This window comes from Myodes glareolus, chromosome 2 (assembly GCF_982192425.1).
Source record: "Myodes glareolus chromosome 2, mMyoGla1.1, whole genome shotgun sequence".
In the NCBI taxonomy this organism is placed as follows: domain Eukaryota; kingdom Metazoa; phylum Chordata; class Mammalia; order Rodentia; family Cricetidae; genus Myodes; species Myodes glareolus.
The window spans coordinates 63724140-63750666 of NC_142027.1; the positions used below are offsets into that span (position 1 = coordinate 63724140).

At 45.0% G+C, this 26527-nt stretch overlaps 1 protein-coding gene across 1 annotated transcript; it reads right to left on the minus strand.

The window, feature by feature from the left end:
• Positions 1 to 18: 18 nt before the first annotated feature.
• Fam162a (family with sequence similarity 162 member A) lies at positions 19 to 26485 on the minus strand. The gene is made up of 5 exons (XM_048454207.3): positions 26335 to 26485; positions 10007 to 10129; positions 6938 to 7046; positions 2593 to 2701; positions 19 to 260 (listed from the first exon to the last, which is right to left on the minus strand). Exons 1-5 carry the CDS (start codon positions 26366 to 26368, stop codon positions 168 to 170), a joined length of 468 nt encoding a protein of 155 aa, XP_048310164.3. The 5' UTR covers positions 26369 to 26485; the 3' UTR covers positions 19 to 167.
• Between the last annotated feature and the right edge of the window lie 42 nt (positions 26486 to 26527).

The window sequence follows — 26527 nt, forward strand, 5'->3', positions numbered from 1 at the left end:
AAAAACACAGACAAGTCATTCTTTAAGAAAATGTATTTGTTCCTCTACAGCAGAAGTGGGGAGGTGGAATAAATCTGTGCAAAGCGTGTGCCGTACCACATTCTTTCCAGTGCACGCTTGTTATTGCAACCTTACTCCCAGCTTTTCCAAATCCAGCACAAATCCTTCTACTCTGTTTTGGCCTTCATAGCTTCCTCCTCTCTCAGACGGGCTTTCCTTTCCAGGTTCAAGCTTGTTAAAGACTCATGTCTTTTCGCTGCCTAAAAGGAAAAAAAAAATGAAGAGACGATGACACCAGGCTGGGGAAGATGTCCTCCCCTTGAGTTGACGTCAGCAGGCTGACTCGCAGCACAGGCTGGAAGTGGCCAGCTGCTGGGCACAGCAGAGTCCTGTGCACACCTTCTATTCTGACCTGAGTGTCCAACCCATCCGAGGAGAGAAGTGTATGGCTCTCCCTTCTCGGCCTTATGCCCTCTCTCTCCAAATCCCATCTCTTTTCCCCCACACCCTTCACTCTGATTTATAATGGGAGCCTCCATTCCATCTCCATGTTTTCATTTCTCCGTCCCTAACTCGTGAGTGTGCTTTCTGTCACCTTTCTTCTAACAAAAACATTTAGCTTTGGGAATCCCAGGCTTTACCAAAATATTACCCATGATGACTTCTAGAATGATCTATCCTCAAACGTCACTTTCCTTGCTTCCCTCAGTGTGAACTGTTAAATTTCTATGAAGCTTATAGAATCGGGCCCGTTTTAATGTCAAGGTTGTGAATCTTGCAGCCACAGAAACTGGGATTTTCTGGCACCCCTGTTATTTCACATGTGAAGCATCTGATGGGAGGAGGAAAGGATGGGGAAGGATGTCACTGGTAAGGACAGAGCAGAATGGTAACTAACTTAGCTCTCCTAATGACACTTAGCTCTAAAGGTTTCATTCTAGCACACACCCTTGGAAGGTGCTGGAGGATACCCTAGGGGAATTATTTGCTTCTGGAAATTTTTAACATCAAGTATTTCTCCGAATTCTAGACATCCACATGTCTATGCACAGGCTTCTGAAGGTTTCAGTCTGAGAAATATGAAAGAGAGGTCAAATGGGGAGACAGGAAAAGGGAAGTAGGCCAGACTCATTTCCAAGAGAACGTCACTTGGGTCAGCACCCTTGCCCCTTTGTGCTCCTGTGAGGCCAGACTGAGATGGCTAATATTCTTATGTGACTGCAAGGCACAGAGAGTCAAGAGTTCATGTCCTCTTCTCTCTGGAGTTATTCAGGATAAGGAGATCAGTTGACAAGCATGTTCGTAGATAAATCATTTTTCTTTTTTAGTTTTTCGAGATAGGGTTTCTCTGTGTAGCCTGGCTGTCCTGGAACCAGTCTGGCCTCAAACTCAGAGATCCTCCTGCCTGTGCCTCATGACTGCTGGGATTAAAAGGCACTAACACCTGGCTGAAGACTCTTTTTACTATGTAACAACAGCTAAAAGATATCTCTAAAAGTAGAAGCTATGACACGGAATTAGACATGATAGTCAAGGTGTGTTCCTGAATTTGAATGCACACACTTTAGATCTTACTTATTTTTATTTTATGGGTATAAATATTTGTCTGCATGTGTGTACATGTAACCACATGTGTGTCTGGTACGTGTGAAGGCCAGAGAAGGTAGCAGATCTCCTGGAACTGGAGTTATAGTTGGTAATGAGCTGCCACGTGGGTGCTGGGGAGTGAATCTGGGTCCTCTGCAGGAGCACCAAATATTCCTAACCACTGAGCCATCTTCCCAGCCCCCAAAGTAACCAAATTTTAATAACAAGGTAGTTTATAATAGGTAATTTGGTAACATGAAAAATCAGATCTAAAGTTTTGTTTTCCTTTTGATTTTTTTTTTAAATCTAAGTTTTTATCTCTCCACTTACTATGTGAGTTTTGGAAAATGCATGGTGCATGTGTAAACTTCAGTTTCATTATAGAGCATGGCGATGAGAAAGCCTTTCTCTCAGGCTCTCACATCTGACTTCAAACAGGTGCTGTATGCCAGGCGGTGGTGGTGCACGCCTTTAATCCCAGCACTGGGGAGGCAGAGGCAGGTGTGAGTTTGAGGTCAGCCTGGTCTACAGAGCGAGTTCCAGGACAGTCAAGACTGATACACAGAGAAACCCTGTCCCGAAAAACAAAACAAAACAAACAAACAAAAATTATTATTTTACTCTCTCTGTGTGCAGACACACACGTACTTTGGAGTACAAGAGGAAGTGCCAAGACAGTTACAAGGAGTTCTCTCCTGCCACTTGTGGGATGTAAGGATTAAACACAAGTGCCTCTGCTTCCTGAGTCCCCTCATCAGCCCACTGCTAAAGCTTCCTAAGCTATGGTTTCCTCATCTCAGGAAGCGTCTACCTAACAAAGCTGTTGTGAGGTACAAATGAGGTCACCACTCAGAAGAGCATGACATGCAGTAAGCATTCAGTCAGTAAAAGTGGCTTCTTCTTCTTCTTAGACCTTTGCCTTCTCAGACTAAACTGAGGAGACAATGGTGGTTTTCTTTATCTTTGGGGGAAAGCATGCAGAGACAGAGAGGAGCCGGCTCTTACCTTCTTGCCCTCAATAACCATATAGACGCATCCTGCCACTGTCAGGGCAATCATTAAATAGCTGACCTTCACCCGGAGCCTGTTCTTTGCAGCATCAAGCATCTCAAACCTAGCAATAGAATGAGCAAACATGATCAACCCTTTTCTCTTTGTACCGGCAGCATCGCAACTTAAATATACATTTACATCTGTAAACACAAAGCAGCCAGGACCTACGACCTCATACCATCTCGGGGTCAAGTTTACAACTTTTTGGTTTTGGAGACTGGTTCTTTCTTACTCTATAATCCAGGTTAGCCTGGAACTCATTCTTCTCCTCTTAAAAAGTCCTGCTATGAGCTCAAGTTATAACAAAAATATAGTTCAGAAAAAAAAAAACAACTAACATAGAAGAGTTAATATTCTTTGTGAAATCCAGTTTTCTCACCCATATTTAAACTTTTTTGCACATGGGTGGTTTGCCTGAAAGTATGTCTGTGAACCATGTACATGCAGTGTCTGAGTCAGAGGCCAGACAAGGGTATCGGATTTGGATCTCCCATGAGACAGAAAGTTATAAGTCACAGTGGGTTCTGGGAATTGAACCTCCATTCTCTGGAAGAGCAGCAAGCACCCTTAACTACTGAGCCATCTCTGTAGCCCTGATTATTCTGATGTTTAATGTGGTACGTGGGAGGGTTGGTAGTGGTGTTAGAAACTATGTTATTAATTCAAAGTCTTTTTCATTCTTATTAATGCATCTAACAGTGCATTTCATATAACAAAACCTACACTTGCTGGAAATAGTGGCACAGGCCATTAACTTAAGCAGAGGCAGGAGGATCTTTGTGAGCCCAAGGTCAACCTGTTCCCTATATCAAGTTCCAGGAAAGCCATGGCTATGGAAAGAGACCCTGTCTCAAAACAAACAAAAGCAAAACAAACCTTAGGCTTTATTTCAAACAATGCAAGCAAATTTGAATTTTTTTTCTAGCCTCTAATCTAGCTTTTTGCTTTTTCTTGAACCAGGGCTGGATTTGAGATTGCCTGAGTCAGCAAAATAATCCCTTAAATGTTAATCTTGTCATGAAGGCTAAAATTTGCTAAAACTGAGTGACAGTGAGCTGGAGCTTGGGCTTTTTGGCAAGCACCTAGAATATAGCTTTTCTACCCTGCCCTCTCACTGATGACCTGCATGCCCTGACAATTTCCTGGGTAAAGGCAAAGAAGCATAATGTGCAAGAGTTGGAAGAGAAGGCTAGGTATATAAGATGGCTTAGTGGGTAAAGGTGCTTGCAGCCAAGCCTGAATTCATTCCCAGGGTCTATATGACAGAAGACACTTCTGTAAGGTGTCTGACTTTACATAGATGCTGGGTCATGAGCGCCACCCCAAGACACTAACTGAATAAATGTAATTAAAATGAAATGAGAGAGAAGGCTATTTATCTCTGTGATTCTTTAGGAAGGTAGTGGGTCGTGGCTGTACCATGGTACCTAGAAGAGCAAGATAGGACACATGGAGTCCAAGTGGGGTCTCCCCAGCAAGAGTGCACAGGAAGTGACTATCTGTAAATAATGGGACTGGAGTGCTTTCTACTTTCTTCTCCCTATATTTAGCGTGTGTAATGTTGAACATCAGCAAGAGCAATGGCTTTCAAAGGCTGCCGTGGAAGATGCCCAGGCGGAGAAGGACCGTGAACACATATACAGTGTGATGGAAGAGCTGGGACTCGGGAGGTAGATTGTATGTGGAGCTCTCCAGGCACTAAAGCTGGGCCTGCAGGACGGTAAAAACCAGGAACAACTTGTAAAGATAGTGAATTGTTTAATGGCTTAACTAAAATCAACGGAGATCCCACTAGCTACAAAAACAGACAAAAACAAAACAAAACCAAACAAACAAATAAAAACAACAAAACCCAAACATTTTAACCTGTGTGGTAGCTGGAATGGGAATGTCTTCCTATAGTCTAGGGCCTTTGAATATTTGGTTGACCTGAACCAGCAGGCTGATCTTCAATGATAGGCTCCTAAGGGGCAGGATGGGGATGAGAAAAATAACAAAACTAGGAAAGTTGGGACCAGGAGATTAGCATAAGCTGATGGCTTATGCCAAGGCAAATTTATTAAGAACTAATGTATATTATAGACAGTTTGCAGCAGGGGTGGGGCAGAGTCTGCAGAAAGCTATCATACAATGGGATGAAGCTAATCAAGCAATATTACACGGAAGAAACACAGCATAGCTCAAGGGTGTCATAGATCAAGCATACAGTGGCCTGGGGACTAATAATTCCAATTTCTTCAGGGAAAAACCAGGGTCCCAGGAACCAAAACCTTAAGTCCTTTGAGGTCCTGGCCCCAGGCCCAGACTAGACCTGGCCATGCCCACACCTGAGCAAGGACACAGAACTACCATCCTGTCTGTCCTTTCATGGGGGCCTCTAAGAAAACCTTGGATCAGCCTGGCTCCCAGTGGCATTGTCTGGGTGGGGTTGGGAGGTGTGACCACTTGGAAGAGTATAAAACTACTGACGTCTCAAAAGCCACATGCCTTCCCAGTTCACCCTCTCTATTTCCTGCCTACAGTTTGAGATGTGAGCCCTCCGCTCACAGTCCCTGTCGCATGTCTGCTGCCTGCTGTCCTCCCCGGCAGGATCCTAACCCTCTGGAACTGCAGGCCCAGAGCACACTCTATTCTGTAAGCTGCCTTGGTCGTGCTGTTGCATCACAGCCGCAGAAGGGTAACTAGCACAATGGGATTTTATACGCATCGGTGTCTCCAGCTGAAGTCTAGGATCCTCCCATGGTGGCATAGCTTACACTCAGGAGATCATTTATAAAGGAAAATACGCTTCACTATGGCTATGGCAGTTTTCACTCATCTCAAAAGGAGCAGGTTTGGTTAAAAAAAAACAAACATCAAGTTGGAAAGGAAGTATAGAAATTGGAGGGAAGGGCATAGGTGGCTGAATTAGATCAAAACACAGATGTATGTGTGAACTCCTCAGATAATGATAATAATGAAAGACAAGAGAAGCGGAGCCTGCTCAGAAACATCAACAAGACAATCAGTTGCCCAGGCCCAGGGAAGAACTTTCCAGAGTCAATCACCAGGTAGTATTTTGGATCTGAGAGGATATAGAAACCAATGACAAGGGAGGCAAGGTATGCTCACGCACGCGCGCGTGCACACACACACACACACACACACACACACACACACACACACACAATTTCTGGTGCACTCCATTTCTCAGAAGAGGGCACTGTCATTGGGTTGAAGAAGACTAAGGCTTTCTTGCTGAGGTAATTCTGGGGCGCCGTGTGCTCTCACTCAGCTAGAGGGGCAGCAGGGCTATGAGCAGGACACAGACGCCTCCCATCACCTGGAAAAGATGCGGTGCTCGAACCCAGGTCCTTTGCATTTGTGACTTCAGACCAGAGCCAGAAGGCCCAGGGGGTTTCTTGCTGACGGAAAATGAGTGATGTCCCTTACTCTGCCCACAAGGGAGAGAGTTTCACTTCTGACCACATGCTGGCCAGTCAGTGTCCTTAGCAGGAGACTGAACACTGCTTCCACCTGAGATAGGTTTGCCCCCATGAGACATGTGACATCGCCTAGGAAGTTTATGGAGGCTGAACAGCCTGCTGAAGTGTGAGAGGATGGGATCACTTACCTTGAAGGAAGCAAAAGAGTTGAGGATGAGGAGGATCAGGAGGATCTCTGAAGATCTACCAAGAGGTCTCACCTCTTTGGGGGCAGTTTCAAGACAGGGTTTCTCTGCATAGCTCTGGCTGTCCTGGAACTCACTCTGTAGACCAGGCTGACCTCGAACTCAGAGATCTGCCTGACTCTACCTCCCAAGTGCTGGGACTAATAGCATGCACCATCAACTCCTGGATGAGGCCTGAGGCCTCACCTCTTAAAGTTTCTACTGTTTCTTGTGAGTGCAGCCATGGATGGGCTTTGGAGGATGTTTAAGACCCAAACTAAAGCTGCTGCATCACAATACTATCCCGGCCAAGGCTGACTGAGAGGGTTTTGTAAGATCTAATTATTATCATTGTGCTGAGCTTAAAAACAAGCTAAAACAGTGCACATTATCGTTTCCCATGTTCCTGGAGCTAGGGATGCAGCTAAACGTTGGCTGCTTCAGCAGCGCACAGGTCCACCTAGGTAACACACAGACAGGTTCCCAGCAGTCATTGTTCTGGGTACTTGCCAACATGAAAACATGTAGAGAATGAAGAATGTTTCTAAATCTGGTCAGAAGATTTTAAACAGAGCTCAAATGCACTCTACTTTCCCTATCAAAGACCAGTGAGAAACTCAGGCTGTGTAGGACCCTGCCAACACTCACGAGATTGTCTCCGGGATTTCTTCCTCCTTCTTGAAGCGTCCTGACCACAACAGTATCTTCCTCTCGAAGTCTGTGGGTTTGTGCAGTGGCACTCTGTGTCTGTAAGATTCTGTGCGGAAAACCAGGTAAGAATCTTGCGTGAGATTTTAATGTTCAAATTAAGCAACAGATAAAAATGCTGTTTGTGTCCTGTAGTCATTCAGTTAACAGAAACACCACGAGACTTCAGGTCAATCCGTATCTTCACGTGACGTGAGGAGGACTGCACAGAATGCCTGCTTTCAAGCGACATTCCACAACGCCATGAGGACTAGGGTAAAATATAAGGCCTAGCCGCCATAAAGTGGAAAGACTACCACGAGAAACGCTAGGGTAGAGAGGATGCGCTGATAATGGACAAAAGTGCCCATCTCCAGTAGAGTAAGAAAAAGTATGGTTAGATTACACTGACAGACACTGAACATCAAGCTGAGGAAGTCACTGGATTGAGGTACACTTTTTATTCTTTTTACATACAAGCCTGGCTGGCCTGGAATTCACCATACAGATAAACCAAGATGGCCTGGCGCTCATAGAGACCTACTTGCCTATCTCCCTAGGGCACATATTAAAGACCTGCACCACCAGAGCTGGCCCTGAGATGCACTTTGAAGCCAGGAAGGCACTGCTCATCTCAGTCTTCACACTGGGTAGAAGAAAGGAAAGGGCAAAGTGCACATCTGGCAAAAAGCCCAAGCAGGAGCCTGAATAAAAAGCTGAGGGCTGGCCCTTTACCAGAGTCACGGTAGCATTAAAGTCACTCTCAAGACAACAGAGAACTGGGAGACTGATTGAGCTGTGACAAAGAAGGTGCCCGAAGAACCTCAAACCTGGAGCACCTAGGACCAGCAGCACTGTTAGCTAAATCATTACGAAGAGAACCGGTGAGAAAGGAAAGGGGCACGAACGCCAATTTAGATTTGTTCCCTCAGTCCCCTGAGGAGGTTCCATTAATAAGTAGGGAGTAAAGATAAGGATTTGTGTGAAGGGTGAGCCACTGAGGAGCTGAGGAAGAGAGAGTGCCAAGAGCCATGCCAGGGAACTGGAGAAAGCAGTAGAGGAAGCAGAGATTGCTGATGAGGCAAAACAGGGCAGGTCCCAAAGACCGCCAAGGAGAGGTGCTCTTGAGAGAGAACTCACCGAGGGAAGCAGAGACAGGGACTCACAAGGTGCTGGGATGAGACAGGATATTCACCAACAGCAAGCCGACTTCTACCCACAGCCCACTTTTCTTCCACTGAGACTGTTTCTTCCACTGTGAGCTACACTTTACCTCATGCCCAGCACCACATCTTTGCTTTCACCTCAGAAACAACAGCAAGAGGAACAGGATGGCCGAGGGGGGGGGGGGGGGATATACCACCGGAGTGAGAGCCGTACAAGTACAGAAATGGGCTGCCCTTCCATCTTTCTTGTTACTCTTGGCTTCATACTCCCTTCCCCCACCCCAAAATGAATTAAGCCACTTGAGAAGAGGATCTAGAAGCCAGGTGTAGGATACACACCTATGACCTCGGCATGTGAGGGCAGCTGGGGAGCCTATCCCAGCCTGGGATACTCGAAACACTGCCCACAGCCCCCCACACCACACAAAAAGAAGGACAGTTCAGAAAGAACAGATAAGAAAAAGTAAAAATTAAAACCATTCCTAATGCCACGACCATAGAATAGTCAATATGCTTTAATTAGGGTATATTTCCTCAGCTTTATCTGGGTGAGCATGACCATGCATTTTATATACAAGTACAAGGCTTATGCCTTCATACAATATAAAATCTGATCTCTACATATATGTGTATGTTTGTGTATGTATGTGTGTGTGTGTGTATATATATATATATATATATATTCATAGATATGTAACATTCCACAGTACTACAGTATTTATAAGAAACTGCCAACAGCTACATGTAACCATTCTGAGTTTGACATTTAGATGTAAATATATATATATATAACATCTATATATACATACATATAAAACATCTATATACATACATACATACATACACACACACACACATATATATACATATATAACATCTTTACACTCCCAGTCTTTTCCATATATAGTGATTATTGCTTAGGATAGATGCTGAACCCTGAAAGGGAAACACCAGGTTGAAGGGTAAGGACATGTTTTAAACCCTTTAGGGATGTCTCCTTTCTATTCACTAAGACCTGCAGAGCCCAAGTGCACCCCAAGAAGCTTGCAGACAAGCACAGCTGGGACATTACAGTTGTGCATCACCCCCCCCATGCTCACCCCCTGAAGTGGTAGCTTGGCCTCAGGTATGAAGTCAGTGCCAAACCCAGAATTTAGCCGCATTATATTTGATCTCAAACATAATCTCTTGATGTGCTGGGGAGATGACTCAGTCAAGCACGAGAATATGAGTGTAATCCTCGGACTCACTTAAAAAACAACAACAAGAACAAGTTAGGAGTGATGTGCACACCGGGGAGGCGTTTGCTGGCCAGCCAGTCTTGCCAAATTGGTGAGCCTCAAATTCAGTGAGAAAACTTTGTCTTAAAACTAAAGTGGAGAATGGTTGAGGACACCTGTTGAATTAATTTGGTTTGTGAAATAACTAGGCTATCTAAAAGATAAAACAATTATATTTTTATTTATTATAAGGGGAAAACTCACGAAACAGGAATGAGAAGTCCAAGCTCAGCTGTGCTGCAAGGGAACCACATAGAGAGAGCACACCTGGGCCGCATGGGCAGTCTTTTCTCCAGGTCCCAAAAAGTCACACCCTAATTTGGTCCCACCTCTTAAAGATACCGGATGTTAACCTGTGGCACATGTGCACGCATGCACACGCACACACACACACACACACACACACACACACACCATTGTGCACTGTGAATACAACCAATGCATAAGGAAGACAATGCTACAAGACTGAGCATGATGGAGGACACACTAAACGACCTCTTCAGGTTCTTTTGATGTCAAATAATTCTAAGGGATGGGGATGGGGCCTGCCTATTCCATAAATGGATAAAACAACAAAAACTTACGGGTTGGAGCTTTGGAACTTTCTTGTGGCTTGGTGCAAAATCCATCGATCCTCTTCAAGTCAGTGTTTCTCGTAGACCTTAGAGACAAGGAAGCATTTCTTTCATATAACCTAAAGCAATGTCCTAGAAAAGAGAGATACATATTTCAGAGAGAAAATGAGATGTTTTCTTAAGAAACACTTGAAAGCAGCTGAGTGTGTGGTGCAGGTCTGTAATCCCAGCACTTGGGAGGGAGAGTGGGCAGATCAGTAGAAGTTTGAGGTCAGCCTGGGCTACACAGTGAGTTTCAGACCAGCTATACAGCAAGACACTGTCTCCCCATCCCTGTCTCCCAAGAAGAAAGGACAAGTCTGTAAGTTTTCAGTTATATACACAAAATACAAATCAACTAATAAAAGTTGGGTGTGGTGAAACAGAACTTGCAAGGTTGAGGCAGGAGGATTTCAAATCCAAGGCCAGTGGGGTTATGTAGTGAGTTTGTGGTGTGCCTGGGCTACTCTATCTCTGAGAAACAAGCAAACCAAACACAAAAATTCAGCTGTCTCAGAAAACTGAAGTTAGCTCATTTAGGAAATACAATCTATGTAAAGCTTACAAGCTACACCATGTAAGAGAGTTGACTAATGTATGTATATGCTTGGTGCTATTTCAAAACATAGTTGCTACACTGATTAAAAAATAAAATTTAGCCAGGTGGTGGTAGTACACCCCTTTAATCCCAGCACTTGGGAGGCAGAGGTAGGTGGATCTCTGTGAGTTCAAAGTCAGCCTGAACTACAGAGCGAGTTCCAGGACAGCTCGGGCTGTTTGTTACATAGAGAACCCCTGCTTTGGAAAGAAAAAAGGAAAGAAAGAAACAAAGAAAAAGGAAAAAAAAAGATGAATTACAGTAAAATATTTATCAGTAAATTCTAGCAGGTACTTTTCACAGGTGTCCAGTCATACAGTGTGGCAGTATTACTTCTCTATCTCTAAAAGACAGGCAGTTGAAGTTCGTAAAGTCAAACTGGAGGTTTGTTTTATTTTGTAAGCATGTTTCTCTGTGCTTTGCGTTACATCACAGAGACCTGGGTGTTTGGGGGCATGGTGGCACTTGTCTGTGATCCCAATCTTGGGAGGCAGAGGCTCAAGGAGCAGAGTTTGAGGTAATTCTCTGCTACATGAGTTGAAGGCTAGATTAACACTTTGTCTCAAAACACTAAGCCTCCTTCCTACCCCACCGCAGGCCCACATGTCAATTTTGTCAGTAGTGATGCTGTCACTTAGTGAGTTGACCAGAAGGTGCTACCCACCCAGGCGACCCCTCAAAGCTCCTCACCCACACTTCCTTTGTGAGCAGCAAAGGTAACTGTTTCACACCTCTTATTTAATATGGATTGCAAGATGGTGGCATTCTTTCCCACATCATTTGGTTGTCCATAGGTTCAGGATTAACAGGATCATCGGATGAATGTTTGCATGAATAAACACACATACATATACAGGCATGCACACACACACAGGTCCTTACAACCTCCCAGTTGACCTTCTATTTTAAAAGCACTGCAAGAAGCACCTGCATCATGTGTAATACTTCTGTTATCTGTTAGTCCTCAAACGTTCCCATCTTTGGTTAGGAGGGGCCTTTGTGGTGGCTCCTGAGTTCCTTCAAAATGTGATCAGTGGTTGTTGACAGCTTCCTCCCTCTCTGACGACATGTTCCAGACCCACTTTGAATGTTCCCACCCTTGACTTGAAATGACACATTCTTCCAAAGGGATCCGGGGAATGTTTTAGAGACTCCGCAGGGACCTTCATGTCTCCACCGCTGAGCCTTTTTGTGTCTTAGTTAGGGTTTCTATCGCTGGAATTAGACACCAAAGCAAGTTGGGGAAGAAAGGGTTAATTTGACTTGCACTTCCACATCATAGTCATCACTGAAAAAAACCAGAACAGGAACTCAAATAGGGCAGAAACCTGGACACAGGATCTGATGCAGAGGTCCTGGAGGGGTGCTGCTTACTGGCTTGTTCCTCGTGGTTTGTTCAGCCTGCTTTCTTTCTATTTATTTTTTTTCCAAGACAGGGTTTCTCTTTATAGCCCTAGCTGTCCTGACACTAGCTCTGTAGACGAGGCTGGTCTCAAACTCAGAGATTTGCCTGCTTCTGCCTCCCGAGTGCTGGGATTAAAAGTGAATGCCACCATAGTCTGGCCAGTCTGCTTTTTTTTTTTTTAATAGAACCCAGGACCACCATCCAGGGATGGCACCACCTGCAATGGACTGGGCCCTCCCTTATCAATTACTAATTAAGAAAATGCCCTACAGCCAGATCTTCTGGAGGGATTTTCTCAATTGTGGTTCCTTCTTTCAGATCACTATAGCTTGTATCAAGCATAAAACTAGCCAGCAGAGGAAAAAAAAAAAGGATACCTTCTTAAAAGAACATTTTTAAGAAATACATTTTGGTCAGAAGCTTTTGCCTTCTGTATGAATAATTTAACCAATTAATGATTAAGCAGAATTAAAAGCAGAGACATTCACAAAGTTTGGTGGGAGTGGGAGAAAAGGGGAGTCATCACGTGTGAGGCCATGACATGAGACAGCAGGTCCAATACAGGCCTTCTGAGAGCCAGCAGAGAGCAGAAGAGCCCAGGAAGGGAGCAGGAAAGCAGGCAGGAAGGGGTAAGTGATGGACCTGCTGGGTCCGGCACTCCCGGGTGCTCTGGGAACAATGAGGGAAGGCCAAAGGCTTCTTTGGTGTACTAGTGCCTTCACAGCTCTATGGGCAGATGTGCATTCGCTAAAGGATAAAAAACCTGCCTGGGAGTCTCAGAGCCTGGCAGACTGGACCGGTGAGGCGTAAGAGAGGGCTGTAATCATGGTCACTGTTTCCTCCCTCCCCTGCTCACATTGTGGAGTCCTGAACCTGTATGGATAAGGGATGGAAAGCTGTATGTAGGTTTTTTGGTATCTTTGTCTGGTTTGGCATCAGGATAATGTGCCCTCATTAAATGAATTGAGAAGTGATTCGAGATGGAAGCTCATGATGTGGCCCAGGCTGGCCTCTAACTTTCAATCCATCTGCCTCAGCCTCTAAGTGTTGCGATTACAGGAGTGCAACACCATACCCTGGTTGAAAACTCTGACCTTGTCTGTCTGTCCTTCCTTCCTTCCTTCCCACCTCACCCCCTTCTCTTTCCTTTTGTGCCCTACCAGGGATTTAACCCAGGTCCTTGGCCATACCAGGTAAGCACTTTACATTGGGCTATATTCATCTCCAACCTTTTCTGCTGTCCTTTTTTTAAAGAGTTGTAAATGATTAGTTCTAATTGTCCTTAAGAGTTTGGGTCAGTTGTTTTAAGAAAAGATTTATGTACTCATGTATTTTTATGTAATTTGCATGTATGCCTGAATGACAGAAGAGAGTATCAGAGAAAAGGGAATCAGATCCCATTACCATGTGACTGCTGGTAACTGAATTCAGGATCTCTGGAAGAGCAGCCAGTGCTCTTAACCACTGAGCCATCTCTTGGGTCAATTGTTTTTTTTTGGGGGGGGGGGCAGGGTTTCTCTGTGTGTGTAGCTTTGAAGCCTATCCTGGAACTAGCTCCTGTAGACCAGGCTGGCCTCAAACTCAGAGATCCGCCTGCCTCTGCCTTCTGAGTGCTAGGATTAAAGGTGTGTGCCACCACCACGCAGCCCTTGGGTCAGATTTAAAAAAAAAAAATTCTTTACTCAATTTCAGTAATTTTGGGAATACAATTATTTTTAGTATTATCTTGTACTCTTCATGTCTTTGGCCACAGAAACATCTGCTTAGCTTAGTGATCAGCTAAAAATCAGACGAAGTCTCCCACTGACAAGCCCTGGGAGCCTCTGCAGCCAGGTTCTAAGGTAAAGGAGTATGTCTTGCCCCAAGGCAGGCAGTTCCTGTCTAAGCCGATTCCTGCTTACACAGAATCTAAATGAGGCAAGGGAGAAGAGTTCTGAAGCTTCCTCAGCCTTCCCTAATGGAGTACTTCCTGCATTCCACCCCAGCAGCAGCCAGAGCTCGTCAGGCCAGAATGGACTCCTTCCCTAGCTTTGCCTTCTAAATGTTTCCGTAACTATCTCCTCTGCACTACACTCAAGCACCACGGGCAGTTTTCATAAATGTTCCAGAGACAAAGCTGTTAGCACAGCTCAGAACCAGGTGAAACACGAGCTCTGTGAGAGGAGTTTCCTGCAAACCGCTATACAGGTCAAATGGCAAGAGAATCTCTGGGATCTGGGTGGGAGGCGCTAACCCCTTCTGCCTTCATCAGCTCCTGTAAAACTGCAGTCGCAGCTGCTGGTGTTACAGGCTACTGTGAAGCTGACGGGAGAACGGAATGAACCAAGTGTCAGCTGGCAAGTCTTGGGACTCTTACCACAGTTCACTCAGTTTTCTTGAACAAATGCTCTTCGGACCACAAGACCTTGAAAAATCTTGGTGGTTTTCATTTACACAATGACGGATTTTCAGAGGTCCTTACCCTCTGTACAGAGACTGAGGCTACTACCTAGAGTGTCTGCTCATAGAGACCCCACTCTTCACTTCCAGGTCTGACCACACCAGCGCTGCCTAGGGTGGCAGGTGTGCCCACGTCCAAGGAGAGGCAATTGCTTTCACCTGTTTCCTCACTCGAATATGGTAATGCAATATCACAGCACCAGCGCTGGCGTGAGGGTGAACTGGAAAAACAAATGAGACTATCTGGCAGGATGTGGGTGATACAGCAGGCTCCACACATCTGGTTCACGTTCCGACATCATTTAAAAGTAATCTCTACAGCACTTTTCAGCTACCCCAAAGGGCAAAAGTCCTGACCAGAACAGTTCCCAAGCTGTGAGGTATGTGAAGACGCTCTTCAATGGTTCTTCATCGGACAGACAAAAGCACACACTGCTCAGATTCTCAAAGCTTAGTGGAACCTGAGTTAGCTGCAGGCCTGTTTGAAACATACCACACAGCTAGTGAGTGACCGCTAATTTTTTTCTTCTCTTCTCCTGTCTCCTCTCTCTTTTCACACAGGGTCTCATGATGTAACCCTCACTGACTTTGAACTTACAGCAAGCAATACCCCTCAGTGCTGGCATAGCAGAATGAACTGTCATACTCATGAGAAATGTACATTTCTAGCAACTCCTAGGGTGTAGGACCACTGCTGGCAGAACTGCGCTTTGAGAATCTAGTACCCCACCTCCACCAGTGGTGGTAAAATATATAGAACATGCTGGGCAGTGGTGGCTCAAACCTTTAACCCAGCACTCGGGAGGCAGAGGCAAGCAGTCTCTGTGAGTTTGAGGCCAGCCTGGTCTACAGAGTGAGTTCCAGGACAGCTAGCACTGTTATACAGAGAAACCGTGCCTTGAAAAACAAACAACAAACAAGTACACACATACACACACACATATGGTAAATTTTGTTTTTTTACATATATAAAACATAAAAAACACACACACATATAAAACATAAAACTTGCCATTTTGCCTCTTTTAAGTGCCTGACCCAGCTGTACCAAGTAGATTTGGTTAAACCAGGAAGCCACTGATTTAAAGTGACTTATAAGGACACACCCTTTGCAAGGCTAGGCTGGAGCAGGTTAAGTGGAGTTCAATAGACAGACTTTGCTCTCTAAACGGAAAATGGGGGAAAGGCAGTAACTGTTTCCTCAGCAGTTCCTTTCCAAAGAGAACAAAAGACAGACGGCCACTCGCCCAGTTCAGCAGTAATAATAAAAGCAAAAATACCAGCCTGTGTATTCGGTATTCGAGTATTCGGTAGTTATCAGCCACAGAAACACATGTGGAGATGGTCATTCACTCGCCCAGCAGATAGTAACGAAGAATATACTATGTATATGTACAAGGCACTTTTGGCAATACATAGAACAGATAAAAATCTGTGCCATTATAACCGACATTCTAGTGTGAACACACACACACTCTTATATGTCAGAAGTTAAGTGCCAGAGAGGAAAAATATAAATAAAGGAAGACACTGGGAAATGACATGTATGTGTTTGAAATGAGTGTATGATATTTTAATCAGGAAAGTCTCTTTGAGAATGTCACTTGTAGCTTCAGGGACCACGAAGAGGCCAGTGAAAGCAGAAGGGGGTAAATGATGGGAGAGACTATGAGGCCAGAGAGGTACCCAGGACAAAAGTGGGGCTAGGGGTTTGAAGACCTAGATCAGAAACATCTCCCCAACTTTCCTTACTGCTACTTCACACTATGACAGTAACTTCTACTTCTCCAAAGGATAAATGCTGATGAACACACACACATATGATCAATTATACACATTAGAAATGTAACAGACTTACATAGAGATTCTGGAGGAAAAAGAATGTAACAGACTAGTGTAAAAATAATTTTTAAATGTCACTACTACTGAAGACAGTTGTGAGCTACTGTTTTGATTTTATAATAAAATGAGAGCACAAAGAAGCTAAGTTTCATTAAGACTTTCCTTTTTGGTCCCTAAGAGATAAAACACATTGCCCTAGATATCCAGGACAGAAATTTTCCGTTCTCTGGTGGAACAAAATTACAAACACACCAAACAAAAGAAAAACAGCCCTTTAACCCTGTTGGTGCACAAGAAGCCTTGTCGGTCCCTGGCTGACCAGAACTCAGTCCCCAGGGCCCTAGCAGGAAGTCCAATGAAGCCTCATGGCTGCCTGGAAGACTCTGATGAGCACATTGCTGGTTATTTCTAGGCGTAGAGGTTTTCAACAGGTGTAGTGGCTTTAATTCTCACACTCGGGAGGCGGAGGCAGGTGGATCTCTGTGAGTTCAAGGTCAGCCTGGTCTACAAAGAGAGTTCTAGTACAGCCAGGGCTACACAGAAAAACCCTGTCTCAAAAAACCAAAACCAACCCCCCTCCCCCACCGCCAAAAAAAAAAGCTGCTGGATCCCTCTGCCCAAGTTTCTCATAAAGTAGATCTGGGTAGACCTGAGGATGGATGTTTCCATAATGTCCTAGACAGCTGACACAGTCTGTTTATGGACTCAGAACAAGTATTACTGGCTGGGGGTTGGAGTGGGAAGGGAGGATCCAGGCAGTCATGGGCACACAGTTAATCACAGTACTTGGGAGGCAAATTTCTGAGTTAGAGGCCAGCCTGGTCTACAAAGCAAGTTCCAGGATAGCCAAGACTACAAAGAGAAATCTCGTCTCAAATAAACAAACAACAAATATATATATTTGAGTGCCTATATTTCTTTCATTCATATATATGTGAATGAAAGAAATATAGGCACTCAAGTACTCATGTCATATTGTCTTTACCTTATACTTACGTAAGATGTTATGTATTGATATTTCGTATGAAAGTCGTTACAGAGAATTTGAAGTTATCTTACATGCCACAATACATCTGAACTGAGAGAGGAAAATAAAAGACTAGGCATAGGAAATGCACTCAATTTAGGGTAGAATAAAGACATGCCGATATGACTAGTGTGTCCTGGTAGCAAGGAGAAAATTGCAAATAGTGGAACATGTTTTGTTAGTCTAAGATAGTAGTTCTCAACCTTCCCAATGCTGAGACCCTTTAATACAGTTCCTCATGTTATGGCGACCCCCAACCATACAATTATTTTTGTTGCTACTTCATAACTGTAATTTTGTTAGTCATGAATCGCAATATAAATATCTGATATGCAACCCCCGTGGAAAGGGTCATGACTCCCAGGTTGGGAAACCACTGGTCTAGGCCTTTGCTGCTCTCAAATGGGGCTAGCACCTCAAGGAACTTGTTAGAAGCGAGGCCAGTTCCCACTTAGACCCATACAATGTAAATCTACACTTTGAGTGAGATGGACACCTGGAAACCAATGCTGCACACCATTAGGTCTGGGCAGTGTTTCTCAGGCTGAGCTAGGAGCTTCACAGAGATGCGGCTGCTCACAGCCAGCTGCAGACCTTCAGGACTCTGCCACCAGCCTTTGCAGGATTCCCCAGTGGTTCTGATGTGCAGCCTCGTTCCTTCCTTGAGATCCTATCCTGGCTTTCCCTCAATGACCGTGATGGAGACAGGTAAGCCAAATTTCCTCTCCAAGTTGGTTTTGGTCAGTTGTTTTTAAACTTACATATGTATTTAAATTTCATGTGCGAGTATTGTACCTGCATGTATGCATGTGCACCGTGTGTGCCTGATGCTCTTAGAGGTCAGAAGAGGACATCAGATCTTCTGGAACTGGAGTTACAGAGATTGTGAGCCACCATGCTGATGCTAGGAAGAGAACCTGAGTCCTCAGTAAGAACAAGTGCTCTTAACTCCTGAGCTCTTGGAAGTCACCGGCCGAACTAAGATACCAGGATACAACTGCAAAACTTAATGCCTTTGTCTCTGGTTGGAGCAGTGGCTCTGCCGTGCCATTAGCCTCTTTACTGTTAATGCTCAATTCCTTACATCAGACGCTGGAATCCCACTGGAGTACGTCTGCAGAGCACAGTCCCTAACCCAGTCGGCATCTGATGACGTCTGTGGACATGGTCCTACAGTTCGATCTTTTCATGGCCCTGGGGAGGGAGCTTTCTTTCACACCTCTCTTCTCCAGCACCCAGTTACCCTCAGCAGGTCCCACAATGGATGACCGAAGCTCACTGCACAGCTCTGAGATGATTTGCTCAATCACCTTATTCCCTTTTTCCTCAGGTTCCAGACCAGGAACTTCTATGACCTTGGCTGGAAGAAGCTGTTTCTGAGACAACAATGTCCCTCTCCCATGTCCCATGGAAAGATTTTTTTAATTTATGTAAATAATGAGGTGGTTCTCATATGAGCCCTCAGATGCCTGTTTAATCCCTTTAAAACTGGAGTAATGCTGATGCTATCACAGTTGTGACAAGAAAGGGTAAATCTGAGGATTTTTTTTTGCATGTGAGTCAGTTTTAAATCTTGTAAGGAAAAAGGAGATACACGATATCCCAGGGATAGCCAAGTCCTACACATCATTGACTGAAATTGCATGTTAAATTTTGTAAGTGTTCAGTAGTCATAAAGAAGTAAGTTACAACAATTACATCTTTCACAGATAGACATTCTGGTCCACAAAACTCACAGGAACAGAAAGCCACTGATTTTACTTCCATAGAAGCAAAGCTGAACTGCCCTGAACATTCATAACAACGAAACAAACAAACCTATCTATAATGCGCACTGAGCTTGGTCCAGATGCAACCCAATGGCTTGGAAATTCACATCTGCAGCTTTTCTGACAGGGGACAGATCCTTCTGGCTTCAAACACTGTTCTGCATTGCTCCTGTGCACGTCACTGCCTTCTGGAGCTGCTTGCGAGGCTGTGCCAGTGACACCATGCCTTTCTACAGGCTGTCCAAAACGGAGTGACACTACCAGACCACCTCACCATGGCTCTGGGTATCGTCTTCCCTGTGCTCCCCCACGGCGGAGAACCTTCATCTGCCATCACCTCCTCCATGCAAAAAGCTCTGCCAAACACGCAGAGCAGTGTGAGCATAGAGAACAGTGTTTTAGGAACAGTCCTCAGTGCAGAAAGCAGGGCAGGCCTGAAGAGAGAAGGCAAAATCGGACAGAGCATCCAGCGGGGAAGGCACGGGCATGGAACCCTTCCTCAGGAAGCGTGTCCACACTGCAGCCCATGAGAGTGACATGCAGGAAACAGGAGAGCTGTTATTTCAGGGAAGAACCGGGTGATGAGAAACAGAACCAGGGAGAAAGAACAGACTGACATTGAGATTTTTAGGCTGGCCGAACTCCTAACTACCATTTGTAACATTAGATCCATGGGAAAAATTTTCTGAGTTGAAAAAAAACATACAATTTTATAAATAAATCTTTGGAACCTGGCCAGTTTTTTAATAAAGGCCTTAAAATGCTACTAGAATCTCATGGTCCAACTATAATAAGATGGAGCCACTCTTTCTTGTCCACCGACCACACGTACAGCCTGCACACTCCCAACAGTGGCTGCCTGAAACTCTCTAGGCCTCAGCTGCTGGCTTTCATTTTATGACAGAAAACAGGCTCTGATTCCATTTGTTTTTTCTCACACTTTCCTGCAGACTCAGAAGAACATAAATCCCTCTTTCTGATTTGGTGACTCCTTCCATCTGCGATCCCCCTGAGCAATATTGTGCTTAGCTTCAGCACCTCTATTTCCTCCCTGTTCACTGTCTTCTTCCCACCGAACAGCACAGGCCCATCTTAAGAACAAAATACAACAAAACCACTTTACATTATAAAGGTTTTACAGAAAATTTGGAGGATACATAAAGGTACGGTGTGGCTGTGAAGGCCCTGCTTGTCATAGCTCCCAGGAAGAACCTGCTGTGTTTCTTTCCAAACTTCCTTATGCTCACAGCCTATTTTTCATAATCAGATACTCTATCTAGATTATGGCAAAAAGCTACAAATACTATCCCTGGATATCAGAAACACCTCTGGAAGATGTGTAACACCCAACGCAGATGCTAAATGAATTTAACCATACCCAGTCTGTCTCAGTCCGTCTGCCTATCTCGTTCTCTCTCTGAAATGGGGGACTCGCTGTTGCCCAAGCTGGTCTTGAACTCTTGGGTTCGAGTAAACCTCCAGCCTCAGCCTTCTGAACCCGTACCTTCCTCTATAAATATCTGTAACGGTATTTCTGATCATCTCCTGTAGATCACACAGTGGAAGGTTAAAGAGCAGAAGCAGCCCCTTAAAGTTCTTTATATAACCAACTGCTTCCAGCAAGGCAGAAGCAGCTTCTGTAGTCCAACCAGCAGACAGCGAGCATTTCTGTCTTGTGCCACAGTAAAATGGAAGGTCCACTATCTTGGAGAAAACAGTCCGACTTTCAACAGGTCCTGTAAATATATTAGTCTTCCTTTCACAGGTTACATGAATAAGAGGCATGTACTGATTACCTTCATGTCACTACACACGCCACACATGGTTCTTCCGGAGTACTCCACTGAAATGTTCTAACTACTCCATCCAGCTGAACCAATGTTTTACATTCTCATCATTAGCCTATTTCCCCCTACCCTTCCTACCTTTGTGGCCACTGGATTCTACTTATCTTATCCTTCTTAAAGAACCCAACCCTTCCCTCCATTACCTACCACATTCTCTTCTGTGCCACTTTTCCTTTCTGTTGTTGTGCTAAGACAATGACCAAAAGCAACTTGGGAGGAAAGGGTTTATTTGGCTTACATAAGAAACATCAGGGCAGGAACTCAAGCAGGAACAGAGGAAGGACCAGAAAGCCTTGGGTTGTTCAGCCTGCTTTCCCATATGACCCAGAATCACTTGCCCAGGGCTAGCATTGTGCACACTGGGCTGGGTCTTCCCACACCAAAACATTAATCAAGAAAATGTTTCAAAGACACGCCCACACGCCAATCTGATGGAGGCAAATCCTCAAATGAAGTTCCCAGATGGCTCTAGTCTGTCAATTTGACAAAAACTAACCAGCAGTTCCCTTAACCGCCAGTCTCAAGATCTGTTTTAGTATTATTACAGAGTTTCTCTGTAGCTTTGGAGACTTCCTGGAACTGGCTCTGTAGACCAGGCTGGCCTCAACTCAGAGATCACCTGTCTCTGCCTCCCAAGTGCTGGGATTAAAGGCGTGCATCACCACCGCCTGGCTCTGTTTTATTATTTTTATATTTATTTATTTGTGTATGTACAAGCATGCACATGATGTGGTGTTGCTGCAGAGGTCAGAGGATAACAGAGTAGTAATACCTACAACACAGCAATACATCCTCTCTGCCCAACTAAGAGGCCTTTGAGGGCATTCCTGACTGTTTTCCCTTATGTTCTTCCTGCTTTGTATGTGTGTATTTATGGTGGGGTCTTATGTGGCTCACACTGGCCTCGAGCATGCAATAAACCTCCTGCCTCAGAGCAGATTTTAGGATAAACAGGCATCACATTATGCCTGACTTCACTTTTCTTATTTCTAACAAACAGCCATGCCTGCAGTCCTCCACACTGGAAACTTACAGAGTCCATCTTAAAAAAATATTTTGGTTGGAGAAATGATTCAGTGTTAAGAGCACTGGATTCAATTCCCAACACCCACACGAACTCCAGTTCCAGGGGATCCGATGCCCTCTTCTGGCCTCTTTGGGCACTTTATGCATCTGTGCACAGACATACAATATAGCATCTAAAAGTTTATTTTTAATTCTAGATATGTGTATGTGCATGTGAGTGTAAGTATCTGTGAAGGCCAGAAGAGGGCACCAGACACCCTGGAGTTGAAGGTAACAGTTGCTGGAAGATGAACTTCAGTCCTCTGCAAGCCATGAGATTACTCCTAACCACTGAGTCATTTTTCTAGTCTCATCAAGCTATCTTAAATAGTCCACGCCTCCTGAATCATTACTTTCTTCAGTGCACGGCTCTGTTACCGTTTCCATCATCGCCTTAGACATAGCTTACTGCAGCACTACACAGGTTAAAGCAAAGCACCCTGTACACAGTTGCCTTGTTATTTCCAGTTTAAAAAAATGATTTATGCTTTGAAGCTTTTTTTTTCTTTGTCCAAATCCATCTAGTTCAAGCTCCTTACAAGTCCACACCTTTCCTCCTACTGACTCTAGGGTAATCTGCGCTTTTCCTTGGTACCCTGCTCCCACCTCTCTAGACCCATAACTACCCTTCTTCTTTGCCCATAACACTATAGCCTTTCTGTTTCAATGGAGCCCTCAGTTGATAACCCTATCTCATTAAACTTTCCCTTTTCTAAAGACTCTCAGCAAAGCAGACTTTAAGCTGCCAATGTGACATTACCACTTTGAAGTTGGGGAAGGGGGATGTGTCCAATACCAGCAGGACCCAGCCCAGCAGCACTCACGGTCTGGCCCGTAATCTAGAGCTTAATACATGCTGTAAGCCCTCTAGTGCATTACATGAGCTGGTTTATACACTGCAATAAACTAGCCCTAGGAAGTGAGCAGTGTGCGGGACACACAGCATATGCTCAAAAAGAAACCTGCTGGCACCACCTAGAGCAATATGATAAGCCAAAATATGAGCAGTTACAATGGATGTGATCTCATTTAGGGTTGGTTAGCAAGAACAAATAAAAGAACAATGAAGGAGCAAATTGGAATGGAAATAAAATCAGAGTCATGTCCCAGCTTGGCACCTAGGTGGCCCTTAGCAAGTAAATTCCCTTCCTAAGCCTATGCTTCCTCCTCCAGCCCAGGGTGGTGATGCACACCAGAAATCCAAGTATTCAGGAGACTGAGGGTTCCAGGGAAGCTGGGCTGTAATGAAGTCCTGTCTGAAAAAGCAAAACGTAGTAGAAGTTCCCTCATCTATTTAAATTAGGGGACTAGATGACTTCTCAAATATTTCTCCAGTGCTCTGGGATATGGGATAAACAGAGAGAAGCCCATGGTCTTTTGCCCTGGTAACAGCAATGAAAATAAGGTCACTGTAAAAGCTGACAGTCAAAGGAGCATAGGGCGCTAAGGTATGACGGACTTTCTGGTAAGTCCATTCATTCTTTTGACTCAGTCATCCTACTGAAAGAGACAATGTCCTGGAACTGGAGCTGGATCAACAGATAAGAGAGCTTGCTTGCATAGTTCGCCTCCCCAGAGTCTATGGAAAGTCAGATGTGGCTACTTAGTGTAGTAATAGCAGCACTGTGAGGCGCGGAGACTGGAGGATCACTGGGATCTGCTGGCTGCCTGCCTAGCTCCAGGTTCAGTGAGGGGATAAAGTAGGTAGATCAGGACACCTTAGGTCCTTCTCTGACCCTCACACAGGCACACAATGTGCAACCAAACATCTGCATACAACACACACACACACTTAAAAAAGATACAATGTTTTAAAAGTTGTATCTATTTTATTCAGCTTTCAGGAGAAGAGATGTGAAAACTCACCTTTTAGTTGCTCAATCCAAGACATTCCATCAAAGCAATGTGCTCTAACAGATGCTGACACGCACCATTTAAGCCTCCACGTCTTCTGTCACTGCTCCTTAAAAGAAGCTGCGCTGCTCTGAGAAACGGATGGAAGTCCCAGCCCCTTTCTCTTACTAGTGCACAATCGTAACATCAGAACGTGATTTCAGATGTTCGCAAGACCTGTCATCTGTGGTGGCGTCCAAACATCGTAAGTCAACACCCAAACAATAAACAACTAAAGTTCGCCAGGCGGTGGTGCACGCCCTTAATCCCAGCACTCCGGGAGGCCGAGGCAGAGGGATCTCTGTGAGTTCAAGGTCAGCCTGGTCTACCAGAGCTAGTTCCAGGACAGGCTCCAAAGCTACAGAGAAACCCTGCCTCAAAAAACAAAACAAACAAACAAAAATAAAAGTCCATAAACCCTCTATACTGTTCGCAAAGGGAGTCCACTCGAGATTGCCAATGGAAGTTGTTAAAGCACAGCTCTATTTTGTAAACTGAGTTGGGGTTATCTAGAACTCCATTCACCCAGAAGACTACCTTATTATGAGTAGCATTCTGGATAAGACAATAATGCCTGGATTATTCAATTTCTGAGCTACACATACTTGGTCAATGTTCTCGAAAGTTCATTTACTTCACAAACACACCAGCATTTCATGAGTTCCACCTTGAATTAAGGGACCCCAACTGCACTTGGGAGTATCTCTGTGAGTTCCAGGCCAGCCGTGTCCACACAGGGAGTTCAATGCTGGCCAGGGCTACACAGGGACTATCTCAAGAAAACAAAAGGAAGCCCCAACTGGTCGTGTGACTGTTAGACATGCACAGAGCCCAGTAGGCAACACTAACAGCAGCGAGGGCCACAGATAACACAAATCCACTGCCTCCCTTGGGCAGTCACATTTCTGACCAAGTGATGCTGGACAAGTTTGTTTAGCTCTGTGACTGACGCTCATTTACAAGGACAGGAGGGAATGATAAGACCTGAGGGGGCTGCCGTGGGAATCAGAGAATATGTGAAAGCACTGAGGAATAACATAGGCAAAGGAAACCACCGGAAGGCGCTCACTCCACAGCAGACAGTCACAGACCAACCACACAGAAGCAGTTGCTCACAACAGCCTTGCCATCCAATGTTTCCCCATCAGAAGTAAAATAATTTGTTGCTAAATTGTGCAAGGAATTCTGTCTTGGTTAAGGGCCCAAGAGTGGCGTTCCAAAACGTCAGAAATCTGTGGAGACATTTTAGATTCCCATGATGTGTGCTACAGTCTCGGATCTAAAAAAAATACCTACTGCCAGACTTTCTTTAAGTAGTAAGTGGTTTCTGAATAACTCAGATTGTTGATTCTTTCGCTTGCTCTGCTGTAAACTCTATAATACTTAATAAAAATGTACACAACAGATTTTAGATGAATTAGATCCTAACGGACACAAATCAAAACCAGTAATAGAATGAGGGCTAGTGCGCTCTCTCTCTCTCTCTCTCTCTCTCTCTCTCTCTCTCTCTCTCTCTCTCTCTCTCTGTCTTTCTTTTAAGCAGAGTGGGTCTTAGTGTTTTAGAGTGTAAGCAAAGCTGTCCCATTGAAACAAGTCTCCCAGCCGGTAGAAACTAACCTTTTCATTGGCTATTCCTCAAAAGTATGCAGCTATTCTACATTTGCCATTCTCTGTATTGCCTCATTTACAATGTACATTTGCACTTCTTCAATAGCAAAACATGGGGCTATTCTTTCTTTAAAAACTAAGTAACTTTTAAGTGATTTGATGCCGTGAAACAAAAAAATCATTATATAACGTGAAAGTTCATAAAGATGATCATAACAGTAAGTTACCCACTAAAGGCCCTCAAGAATCAGGCTGCAAGCCCTTCGGATAATTCCAAGGCTCTATAAATTCCCCCAAGGCAGGACACATTCTCTTTACCACACTCCAAAACACCCAAACGCTCCAATGTTTTCTAAGAAAACAGGCTACAGAGCTTGCATTAGCATAACACTTTCCCCTAAGAACGTAGAAGCAGCTAATCACACTATTGTTGAAAAGTAATATACTCCCACCCACATCTTAAGAGAACAGTTGCTGGTATTCTATGAGGTGTTCAAGTCCCTCACCTAATGACGAGCAGTGGAGGAGGAAGGCTCAACTAGGATAACGGATGGGGGAAATTTCGGGTGGAAAGCAGAAGTTACAGAGATAACTCTGAGCAGGTGCTCGCAGGAGGAAGGGGACCAGGTCTTAGAGGCATCAAAGCACTAACTTAAGATGGGAGCTGGGTGGATGAGATCCAGGGTCCCAGCTAGCCCCCACTCTCCCCGGTCTGCTCAGTCGCTGCGGTTCTCCCACGGGTGCAGTAAGTAGGACACCCCCACCGGTGATGCCCCCTCCTGCCGCCCGGAGCCCCGCGTCTCACCAGCCGCCAGGCGCAGGCCGCGGAGGCTCCCCATGGCCGCCTGCTCCACCGACGCACAGCACCCCTCGGCGGCAGGTCGGCGCTGGCGCTCAATGTCACCGAGGGCCCGCGTGGGGCGGGCGCTGGCGGGGTGGGCGGGGCGGGGCGGGGCGGGCGTGACGCGGCGGGCGTGAGGGACGTGCACGAAGGGTGG

What these genes read in the sequence shown, in the direction of transcription:
- Fam162a (XM_048454207.3), bottom strand. Translation starts at nt 26,368, where the DNA reads ATGGGGAGCCTCCGCGGCCTGCGCCTGGCGGCTG. An exon ending in CGGCCTGCGCCTGGCGGCTG is followed by an intron (nt 10,130 to 26,334) that starts GTGAGACGCGGG and finishes TCTCTTTTCTAG; the next exon opens with GACATTGCTTTAGGTTATAT. An exon ending in TGGTTATTGAGGGCAAGAAG is followed by an intron (nt 261 to 2,592) that starts GTAAGAGCCGGC and finishes TTTTCCTTTTAG; the next exon opens with GCAGCGAAAAGACATGAGTC.